This window comes from Macaca mulatta, chromosome 20 (genome assembly GCF_049350105.2).
Source record: "Macaca mulatta isolate MMU2019108-1 chromosome 20, T2T-MMU8v2.0, whole genome shotgun sequence".
Classification (NCBI taxonomy): Eukaryota; Metazoa; Chordata; class Mammalia; order Primates; family Cercopithecidae; genus Macaca; species Macaca mulatta.
In genome coordinates this window covers 64,992,730-65,004,556 of record NC_133425.1, presented here as the reverse complement: position 1 = coordinate 65,004,556, position 11,827 = coordinate 64,992,730, and the positions used below count along the sequence as shown (strand labels likewise).

General features: G+C 43.6%; 1 protein-coding gene across 10 annotated transcripts in view; it reads left to right on the top strand.

Annotated features, from left to right (window-relative positions):
• Positions 1-387: 387 nt before the first annotated feature.
• Positions 388-11,827, top strand: part of TERF2 (telomeric repeat binding factor 2) — a 32,627-nt gene continuing 21,187 nt past the window's right edge. For 7 of the 10 annotated variants that reach the window (XR_003725302.2, XM_077984463.1, XM_015126500.3 and 4 more), the window contains exons 1-3: positions 388-802; positions 910-1,005; positions 1,678-1,808. Coding sequence is in view for 9 of the 10 variants with exons in the window: in XM_077984463.1 (XP_077840589.1) it covers positions 424-802; positions 910-1,005; positions 1,678-1,808 (606 nt within the window). In the remaining variant the exon portion in view is untranslated. The remainder of the gene's footprint in view (positions 803-909; positions 1,006-1,677; positions 1,809-11,827) is intronic. The other 3 variants (XM_077984466.1, XM_077984465.1, XM_077984464.1) reach the window with 2 other exon arrangements.

Here is an 11,827-nt window from a genome sequence, read left to right as displayed (position 1 = left end):
CTCAGCCTCCCGAGTAGCTGGGATTACAGGCATGCGCCACCACGCCGGCTAATTTTGTATTTTTAGTAGAGATGGGGTTTCTCCATGTTGGTCAGGTTGGTCTCGAACTCCCGACCTCAAGTGATCCACCCGCTTCAGCCTCCCAAAGTGCTGGGATTACAGGCGTGAGCCACCGAGCCCGGCCTGTTTTTCAATCTCTAATACACTGTTCCGCGTCCCTAGCATAGTAGCTGTTTTCTGTAAATTCGGAGCCAAGTTGACTGCAAACCCCGCCGGGTTCACCGGCCTGGGCGGCGTGGACTTCAAGCTCCAGGAGGCATTGCGGCCGGCACATGGAGAACTACGGCGTCTGAGAAGGGGGCCGGGCCCTCCGGTCCTTTCCCTCCCAGAAGCCCGCGGGCGGCTCGGAACGCTGTTCCTATCATGGCCGCGGGAGCCGGGACGGCGGGCCCCGCTTCCGGCCCGGGCGTCGTGCGTGACCCGGCGGCGTCACAGCCGAGGAAGCGGCCCGGCCGGGAGGGCGGGGAGGGCGCGCGGCGATCGGACGCGATGGCGGGAGGAGGCGGGAGCAGCGACGGCAGCGGGCGGGCAGCTGGCAGGCGGGCGTCCCGCAGTAGCGGGCGGGCCCGGCGGGGGCGCCACGAGCCGGGGCTGGGGGGCCCGGCGGAGCGCGGCGCGGGGGAGGCACGGCTGGAAGAGGCAGTCAATCGCTGGGTGCTCAAGTTCTACTTCCACGAGGCGCTGCGGGCCTTTCGGGGTAGCCGGTACGGGGACTTCAGACAGATCCGGGACATCATGCAGGGTGAGGGCCGGGCCGGGGGAAGGGGGTTGGAGCGCCGGGGAAGGGGGTCGGGGGCCCCCGGGGGTCGGGACTGGGGGTCGCCCGGCCAACGATGTCTTCTTTCCCAGCTTTGCTCGTCAGGCCCTTGGGGAAGGAGCACACCGTGTCCCGATTGCTGCGGGTTATGCAGTGTCTGTCGCGCATTGAAGAAGGGGAAAATTTAGGTATGGCTATTTTTGTGTTCTTCTCTGGGCTTACTTGCGTAGGGTTTTGTTTTCAAACTTATATCTGGAACTGAAGGATTCCGGGTTAAAGTGCGATAGTTTCCATCAGTGTGGTCTTTTCCATTCTACGATGGGTCTGTTTTCTGGCTCTAGTTTTCTCCGGTTAAGGTTGTATTGGCTGCTTTTCTCTGTTTTTTTTTTTTGTTTGTTTAAATCTTCTCCCACCTGTTCATTGCTCACCCCAACTTTGCTCATATCTAAAGTGAGTTATGTTCATGTGGACATCTTTTTTCCCCCATGGTAGAGTGTTTTTCAGAGTAGAAGTACATTTTTCCCCTCTGAATTTAACTTGAAAGCTATTTAACTGTTATCAGTTTCTTGCCACTCGTATCTGAGGAGGATGGGTGTATTCTGAATTTGAGAGGTAAATGCATGTATTTAAAAGTAATTTTTTTGCCTGTCTTGACAGGTGTTAAAAAATGGTCACGTTAAATTCATTGATTTGAATTTGGACCCTTATCGTGTATGTCAACCTGTAGCAAATGTGTCAAAATACTAAATGCAAATCTTACCATATTTGCATGCTCCATTTCCATAAGTATATATAATTTTTGGACATAACTTTTTTGCTCTTAGAAAAGAGCTTAAAATGGAAACTGTGCTTTGTCCTAGACTGTTCCTTTGATATGGAGGCTGAGCTCACACCACTGGAATCAGCTATCAATGTGTTGGAGATGATTAAAACGGAATTTACCCTGACAGAAGCAGTGGTCGAATCCAGTAGAAAACTGGTCAAGGAGGCTGTAAGGCTCTATTTTTATTTCTTTTTTGTTTGACCAAAAATCAGGGGTCTTTGAGGATACAGCCCTTACTCTTTCCTGTGTGGGGTAGAGGAAAACAGGAATGGGGAGAGATTGAGCAAGCAAGAAAGCACACACACACGGACGTTATCTCTTCAGGTGTCCCCTTTCCCACCCAGGCGTGGGAAGTAATGGCAGGTGCTCAGCTTTTGTGATTTGGGTGGTCTTCCTTGTGGCTTTGGCATTGAAGCACTGACGTTTTGGAGGTTATTGCACCATTCGGGAGCACTCTGCAAGAGCCTTAAGTAACTCTGGCCTAGGGTTTGGTCACCCTTGTTTATAATAAACCAAAGAGATAAGCGGGGCCTTGGAAAATGTGGTACTGACTTTGAGTTCTTTCTGTCTGCAGAAAGGGGCTTAGAGAATTTCCCTTTTGAACAGAAAGATTAGAATCAGAGGTGCTGAGATAATGAGCCAGCTAGCAAAATAGTAATGGTAGAAGAATGATAGAAGGTTGGCACACACAGTGTTCTTGAATTCAAGAAAAAAGCTAATGGAGTGTCTAGGAATTTGGGATTGTCACTGTGTTGTGGCTCAGGTAGCTTCAAACGGTAGAACTTATTTTAATTTAAAACATAAAAGTGGCTGTGGGAACCAGTCAGAAAAAGACTTTTGTTCCCCCAAAACCAAGGCTGGGGGGTGTGGAAGCAGATGCACGGGTGAAGATGGAAAACATCAGCTAAGCATTGCCCTAGTGGTAGAAAATAGGGAAATGGTTAAGAAAAGAGCACCCCTAAAAGGATGGAATCCCAAAGATGGGGGTGGGGTAGGAAGAGAAAACCTTGCTTAGCAAGGAAGACCTTCTATCTCTTGGCTGTGTACAAAGTACTTGGGTATCCTATTGAAAAACAACTAGTGTGCATGAGGTGCACATAGTTCATTTATTCAATTAAGGACCTTGGGCAGATACTACTTTTGGTCTTGTAAAAAATGCTTAGATATTAGTCATTTCCAAAGAAGAATAATTCCAAGAATACATTTTTGGTATAGGAAATTCAAGTTTGGGTTTGGGGAGCATATGCCAGAAAAGACATTATCAAGGGAGGAGAAATTCATGCCTGCTTTCAGAATGGTTAAGGATCTTTTGAATGGGTACCTGTTCAGAGTAATTCATTTAACTTCTATTAAGTACAGATTGAGTATCCCTCATCCAAAATGCTTGGGACCAGAAGCGTTTTGGATTTCAGATTTTTTTCAGATTTTGGAATATTTGCATTAAATTTAGGTTGAGCATCCCAAATCCAAAAATCTGAAATCCAAATGCCCTCAAATCTGAAACTTTTTGAGTGCCAACATGGTGCTCAAAGGAAATGCTCATTGGAGCATTGCAGATTTTGGATTTTCAGATTTAGGATGCTCAACCTGTAGCAACTCCTTTAGACTCAAAGCTGTAGATTTGCCATCTGGCCCCTCTTCTGGAAGAGTCTTTGTGGGCTTTCATCTTTCAGCTGCATATTTTTTATTATTATTATTTATGCTCATAGATCTCCTTATTTGGGTGGTTTATTAGGAAAAATCTATTAGAAAAATCTAAGCTCTCTTAAAGTAGTCAACCATTTTCTTATGTTGACTGTTCTGCTTTTCCAATCTCCACCGGGTACTAGATCTTATGCTTATTGTTACTGCAGCGTAACAAATTACTCCAAGACTAAGCAGCTCAAAACAGTTAATATTATCTTTCAATTTCTGAGGATCAGGAGTCTGTTAGTGGTTTAACTAAGTGGTTCTGGCTCAGGGTTTCTCATGAGGTTACAGTCAAGCTGTCAGCTAGGTTTGCAGTTATTTCAAGACTCAACTGCTTCCATACTCACATAGTTGTTAACAAGACTCACTTTCTTACTGGCTGTTGGCTAGACACTTCAGCTCCTGGCCTCTCCACAGATGGGGCTGCTTGCAACATGGCAGCTTTTTTTCCCTAGAGCAAATCACGCAAGAGAGCAAGACCCCAAGGGTGAAGCCTCATTCTTGTATAGTCTAATCTTGGAAGTGACACATTATCTCTTCTGCCATATGCTCTTGGTCATACAGACTAGACTCACTCTGATAGTGTGTGTGAATGGGACTCCGCAAGAGGTGAGGCACATTGGGGGCTGCCTTTGGGGTTGGCAAACACAATTACCTTGATCTCCTAGTTGTTAAATGATATTATTTTATCCACCTCTTCAATTTACTTTGTAAAAGTTTCTCATTTAGCGTCACAGAACCTGTTAATGGTCATCCTTGGGAAAATTCCACAGACACCTAGGTTCAGTGAGCCTTGTTGATGCATTTAAGCTTTGTAAAGTGCCAACACAATTTGTTTAAAAGTATATTGAATCTTTCACAAAATTTATCAAGTAAGTTATTTGTTAAGTTAGAACTCTCAGTGCATGGTCTAGGGATCTCTGGAGGTCCCCAGGACCCTTTCAGAGAGGCCATGAGTTCAAAACTTTTCATAAACAGAACCACAATATTATTTGACTTTTTCAGTGCATTGGCATTTGCATCGATGGTGCAAAAAGCAAGGATGAGTAAAATGGGTGATTCCTTAGCATGATCAAGATGATAGTAATTGTACTAGTAGTCATTGTATTCTTCACTGCCACAATTTTTTAAAAACTACCGATTTTAATTAGGAATGTTAGTCACAGTTGGCTGGGCGCAGTGGCTCATGCCTGTAATCCCAGTGCTTTGGGAGGCTGAGGCGGGTGGATCACGAGGTCAGGAGATCGAGACCATCCTGGCTAACGTGGTGAAACCCCATCTCTACTAAAAAGAGATGTGGTGGCGGGCATCTGTAGTCCCAGCTATTCTGGAGGCTGAGGCAGGAGAATGGCGTGAACCTGGGAGGCGGAGCTTGCAGTGATCCGAGATCACGCCATTGCACTCCAGCCTGGGCAACAGAGTGAGACTCTGTCTGAAAAAAAAAACAAAACAAAACACGGAGTGTTAGTCACAGTTGTTTAAAAGCCCAGAACTCCCATTACAATTTTTTTTTTTTAAAAGAAAAAATGTCTTTGGTAAAGCAGCAAAAACTGGATTATTTTTATTAACTCTGGAGGCATGAGTAAACATCTTTTCAGTATTTTGTGTGATGAAGTAGAAAGTATGGGCCAGGTGCAGTAGCTTATACCTGTAATCCCAGCACTTTGGGAGGCTGATGTGAGCGGATCGCTTGAGCCTAGGAGTTCCAGACCAGCCTGGGTAACATAGTGAAACCCTGTCTCTACAAAAATACAAAAAAATAGCCAGGTGTGGTGGTGTGCACCTGTGGTGCCAGCTACTTGGGAAGCTGAGGCAGAAGGATCGCCTGAGCCCGGGAGGTGGAGGTTGCAGTAAGCTGATACCACACCACTGTACTCGAGCCTGGACAACAGACTGAAGACCCTGTCAAAAAAAAAAAAAAAAAAAGGAAGTATGCCTAAAATGTTTCTGCCACATACCAAAACATGATGGTTACCAGGAAAAGTACTTGTGTCATTATTAGAGTTGCATGCTGAGCTAGCTGCTTTTTTTGTGGAATACTATTTTACCTGAAAGAACAACTGACAAATTACAGTTGTTCACACTTGGGTATTTGGCAGTCATTTTCTTGAGAATGAGTAAAGCAAACCTGTCACATAAAACAAGTGACAGTATTTGTTGCCAATGATAAAGTTTAAGCTTTCAAGTGAAAAATAGAATTTTGGAAAACTTGTATTCGTGTGCTTGATAGCTTCCCAATACTTAGTCTTTTCTGAAGATTGGTAATATTAACAACTGACATTTAAAAAATATTTTTAGGCTGGGCACGGTGGCTCACGCCTGTAATCCCAGCACTTTGGGAGGCCAAGGTGGGTAGATCACCTGAGGTCAGGAGTTCGAGACCAGACTGGCCAACATGGTGAAACCTCATTTCTACTAAAAATACAAAAAAAAATTAGCCAGGCATGGTGATAGGCACCTGTAATCCCAGCTACTCGGGAGACTGAGGCAGGAGAATTGCTTGAACCCGGGAGTGGCAGGTTGCCATGAGCCGAGATCGTGTCACTGCACTCCAGACTGGGCGACAGTAAAACTTCAGCTCAGAAAACAAAAAAGATTTAATGAATGTGCCAACATTTGAAGATCTTCGTAACTCAGTGAACCAGTATTTTCCAGATGACCAATGCATGCTATTACAAAATCATTCATAGACGAAAGATCTATTTAAACTACAAGATAACTGATGGATTTATTTTTTATTTTTTTTTTTGTTTTGAGATGGCATCTCTCTCTGTCGCCTAGGCTGGAGTACAGTGGCACGATCTCAGCTCACTGCAAGCTCTACCTCCTGGGTTCAAGCAGTTCTCCACCTCAGCCTCCTGAGTAGGTAGCTGTGATTACAGGTGTCCACCACCACACCTGGCTAAGTTTTGTATTTTTAGTAGAGATGGGGTTTCACCATCTTGGCCAGGCTGGTCTTGAACTCCTGACCTCATGATCTACCCACCTTGACCTCCCAAAGTGCTGGGATTACAGGAGTGAGCCACCACGCCCGGCTGACTGATGAATTTTAATGTGACAGATTAAGAAAAGTTTACTTACTATGGTTTTGTGTAGAATCAAACAAGAGTAGCCACAGTTTTCTGAAAAAACTATTAAAGTACTCCTCCATTTTCAACTTCGTATGTGTATAAAACCAGATTTTTTAAAATGCCCACGGGTGGGGCATGGTGGCTCACGCCTGTAATCTCAGCAGTTTGGGAGGCTAAGATGGGTGGATTACTTGAGGTCAGAAGTTTGAGACCACACTGGCCAATATGGTGAACCCTGTCACTACTAAAAATGCAAAAATTAGCCAGGTGTGGTGGCACGAGTCTGTAATCCCAGCCACTCGGGAGGCTGAGGCATGAAAATCGCTTGAACCCAGGAGGTGGGGAGGCTGCATTGAGCTGAGATCACACCACTGCGCTCCAGCCTGGGTGACAGAGCAAAACTTTGTCTCAAAAAAAAAAAAAAAACAAAAAAAACCCTCTACCGAAACAACACATCCCAACAGATTGAGTACAGAAGCAGTTATGAGAATCTAGCTATCTTCTATATTAAACCAGATATTAAAGAGATTTTCAAAATGAAAAACAATGCTACTCTTCTCATTAAACTTTTATCTTAGTAAATGCCGTAATTTTTCATGAAGTGTTATTTATGTTACTCTGTAATGAGTTTATTGTTATTTTTTAATGAATTAATAAATATTTTAAATTTTCTGTTTTATGTTTCTAATACAGTGAATATCAACTAATATAACCTACATAAACAGAAAGCTCTTTGAAGGTCTGCATTAACATTTTAAGAGGAATATAAAAGAATCCTGAGACCAAAAATTTGAGACCTGCTTTTGCAAGCTGTTAATTATATCAAGACTATATTTGTTTTCTCTTCATAACTAAAGGAGAGATTGATCAGTTAGGTTTCTTTGGAGGACAAGGGATAGCAACACATGTAGCATGTCCGTGAAGCATTTACTTGTTGCTTTTTACTGTGCAGTATTCTCCCCTGCACCTTTGGCAACAGCAGCTTGATGTTCTTTGGGGGCCTTACCCCATTTGGGTTGCTTGTATATCAGATACACTCTTTTAGAACTTTAATTTTTGAAACAAAAATATTTGTTGAGGCTTTTTTATTTTATTTTATTTATTTTTTTTTTTGAGACGGAGTCTCGCTCTGTCGCCCAGGCTGGAGTGCAGTGGCCGGATCTCAGCTCACTGCAAGCTCCGCCTCCCGGGTTCACGCCATTCTCCTGCCTCAGCCTCCCGAGTATCCGGGACTACAGGCGCCTGCCACCGCGCCCGGCTAGTTTTTTTTTGTATATTTTTAGTAGAGATGGGGTTTCACCATGTTAGCCAGGATGGTCTCGATCTCCTGACCTTGTGATCCGCCCGTCTCGGCCTCCCAAAGTGCAGGGATTACAGGCTTGAGCCACCGCGCCCGGCCTTGTTGAGGCTTTTTAAACATTGCTACTTCCCAAAACAGCCTTGCTTCTTTTTGCATCTTTTCTTTATTCTTCAGTTCTGTGAGTTTTGGTCTTCTCTTCCTCTGTTAATATATGTGCTTTCTGGCATTTCTTCCCAACATAAACCTACCTCACTTATTTTGAAAATCTTTTATTTAACTTACCCAGAGACCACTGATCTTGCTTATACCCTAAAAACCTTAACAAATACGTAAGAGAAGAAGCTATACTTACTCTTTTTTTCTTTTTTTTGAGACAGAGTCTCACTCTTTTGCCCAGACTGGAGTGCAGTGGTGTAATCTTGGCTCAGTGCAAGCTCTGTCTCCTGGGTTCACACCATTCTCCTGCCTCAGTCTCCCAAGTTGCTGGGACTGCAGGCGCCTGCCACCACACCCGGCTAATTTTTTTGTATTTTTAGTAGAGACGGGGTTTCACCGTGTTAACCAGGATGGTCTCGATGTCCTGACCTCGTGATCCCCCCGCCTCGGCTAGGATTACAGGCGTGAGCTACCGCGCCCGGCCTGAAGCTATACTTATTTCTGAGAACTGCCAGGTGAAAAAGCAGTGATTCATCTTTTTAAATTTTTTCCCCCACAGGAAACTAATACATAGTTTTAAAAGATAAGCTCATAGCACAACCTTTGAAGCAGACTTCTACATTTCAATTTGAAAGCATTCATATTTCCTTTCTTGTTTCACACATTAAATATAGAAGGATATGTGTTCCAATTCTGGGGAACATAGAGTAAACATACTCTCTTCTATCTCTCCCTCTTAATGTAATTATAAGTCTTGGACAGAATGCATGGAGTAGCTATCTGAGGATTCTATCTGGAAATAGGCATATGGGGAAGGATTTGAAGTTCCACCAAACCAGTGATGAATAGTTTACCATTTTTTCCTTCTCTGGTATCACCCAGCCCAGACTCAAAGGCAGTCTGAAACCTGGAAATGCACTCCAGATGTGAATGGAAAGAGCACCAAGAGAAGCTTTCTCTTTCTGGTCTGAGGGGCAAGGAGGGATCTCTTAAGGGTCAGAGATGGTGAAAGAAATCCCAATTTTTTCTCTTTTTTCCCTTCTTTCTTGCCCTGGCCCCCAGGCGGTACTATCCTGGTGGCAGCAGCTGCCTAGCAATGACAGTGGCAACAGTGAAGGCACCTAAAAGTGAAGGAGAAGAACTCTTTTTCTCACCAAAGGGGCTGTGATCCCCAGAACATGGAACAAATTCCATAGCCTTCTTCCACTGTCTGTCCTGCTGCTTGGCCCTGGATGCAGATGCAGTTAGAGTGTGACAGAGTGGGGAAAACCAAAGTCCAGGAATGCAAGGCTGCTTCACTATATTTGAAAATCAATCAGTGTAGTCCACCATATTAAGAGAAAAACTGTATGATCATATAAATTGATGCTGAAATTGACAAAATTCAACATTAGTTCATGATAAAAACACTTAGCAAACTAGGAATGAAGGGAACTTCCTCAACCTGATAAAAGGTGTCTACAAAAAGCCCACAGCTAATGTTCTTAATGGTAAAAATTGGAGTGCTCACCACTTGTATTCAACATCATACTGAAAGACCTAACCAGTGCAATAAGGCAAGGATGAAAAAGCATACAGAATGGAGAGGAAATAATAAAATTATTTCTTTTTGCAGATGGCAGGACTATGTAGAAATCCCATGAAGTAAAAAAAAAAAAAAAATCCTGTAAGTTTAGCAAGATCAACCCAAAAATCAGTCACATCACATGAAAACAGCATTTTAAAGTAAAAAAGGAAAAGTCAGTCATATTTCCATATACTAGCAGTGAACAATTCAAGATGACATTACCAAAACAATGCCATTTACAATGGCTCCAAAACAGAAAGAAAAATAAATACATGTAAGTCTAGCAAAATGTGAAGGAACTGTATGTGGAAAAATGTAAAATGCTGATGAAAGTAAGGCCAAGCGTGGTGGCTCACACCTGTAATCCCAGCACTTTGGGAGGCTGAGGTGGGCAGATCATGAGGTCAAGAGATTGAGACCATCCTGGCCAACACGATGAAACCCCGTCTCTACTAAAAATACAAAAATTAGCTGGGTGTGGTGGTGTGCGCCTGTAGTCCCAGCTACTTGGAAAGCTGAGGTGGGAGAATCGCTTAAACCCGGGAGGTGGAGGTTGCAGTGAGCTGAGATTGCGCCAGTGCACTTCAGTGTGGTGACAGAGCAAGACTTCATCTCAAAAAAGAAAAAAAAAAGAAATTAAGACCAAATGGAAAGACAGACCATGTTCATGGATTGGAAGACATGAATTAAGATGTCGCTTATCTCCCATTGATCTATGGAGTTAATACAATTCTAGTCACAATCTCAGCAGGATTTTCTTTTGGTTTTTGAGATGGAGTCTTGCTCTGTTGCCCACGTTGGAGTGCAGTGGCACAATCTCAGCTCACAGCAACCTCCATCTCCTAGGTTCAAGCGATTCTCATGCTTCAGCCTCCTGAGGAGCTGGGTTTACAGGTGCGTCCCTTGACACCTGGCTAATTTTTGTGTGTTTTTGTAGAGATGGGGTTTCACCATGTTGGCCAGGCTGGTCTCAAACTCCCAACCTCAGGCGATCCGCCCGCCTCGGCCTCCCAAAGTGCTGGGATTACAGGCATGAGCCGTCACACCCGGCCTAGCAGGATTTTCTTTTCTTTTTGAGACGGAGCCTTGCACTGTTGCCCAGGCTGGAGTGCAGTGGCGCGATCTCAGCTCACTATAAGCTCCACCTCCTGGGTTCATGCCATTCTTCTGCCTCAGCCACCTGAGTAGGCGGGACTCCAGGCGCCTGCCACCATGCCCAGCTAATTTTTTTTTTTTTTTGTATTTTTAGTAGAGACAGGATTTCACCGTGTTAGCTAGAATGGTCTTGATCTCCTGACCTCATGATCCGCCCACCTCGGCCTCCTAAAGTGCTTGCTGGGATTACACATGTGAGCCACTGCACCCGGCCAGGATTTTCTTTATTTTCTTTGTGTGTGTGTGTGTTTTTTTTTTTTTTTAAATGAGACAAGGTCTCGCTCTGTCATCCGGGCTGGAAGGCAGTGGCATGATCATGGCTCACTGCAGCCTCCACCTCCTGGGCTCAGGTGCTCTTCCCACTTTACCCTCTAGAGTAACTGGGACCACAGGCATGTGCCACTTTGCCTGGCTAATTTTTTTTGTTTTTGGTAAAAATGGAGTCTCCCTATGTTCCCATGTTGCGCAGTCTGGCCTTGAACACCTGGGCTCAAGTGATGTTCCCACCTCAACCTTCCAAAGTGCTGGGATTACAGATTTGAGCCACCCTGTCTGGCCTCAGCATGATTTTCTATAGGTACAGAATGACTGATTCTAAAATTTGTATGGAAAGGCAAAGGAATTAAAATAACCAAAAAGTGTTATATTGAAAAGTTGAACTCATACTACCCAATTTTAAGAATTATAAGAAAGTTACAGTACTTAGGACTATAGAGATTAGTGGAACAGAAGAGAGCATGTAAAAACAGACCCACACAAATATGACTAATTGATTTTTGACAAAGATGTGAAAGCTATTCAATGGGAAAAGGATAGTCTTTTCAACAAATGTTGTTGAAACAATTGAATGTCCATATGCGGAAATGAACTTTGACGGTAAGCTCAGATCTTGTACAAAAATTCACTCAAAATTATAATCTAAATGTAAAATGTGAAACCATAAAACTTAGAGGAAACATGAAGGAATCTTTATGTCCTGGAGTTAGACAAAAAAATCTTAGATAAGAATTTAAAAACATTCCTAAGAAGAAAAATTGATATATAGGACTTAATCAAAATTTTAAACTTTTGCTCTGAGAAAAACACTGCTAAGAGAATGGAAAAGCAACCTATAGGTTGGGAGAAAATATTTACAAATCACGCCTGACAAAGAACTGGTATCCAGAATGTACCAAGAGCTCTCAAAAGAAATGAGCCTATACAACCCTAGTTTTAAGTGGGCAAAAGGCTCACCAAAAAGAATACAGAT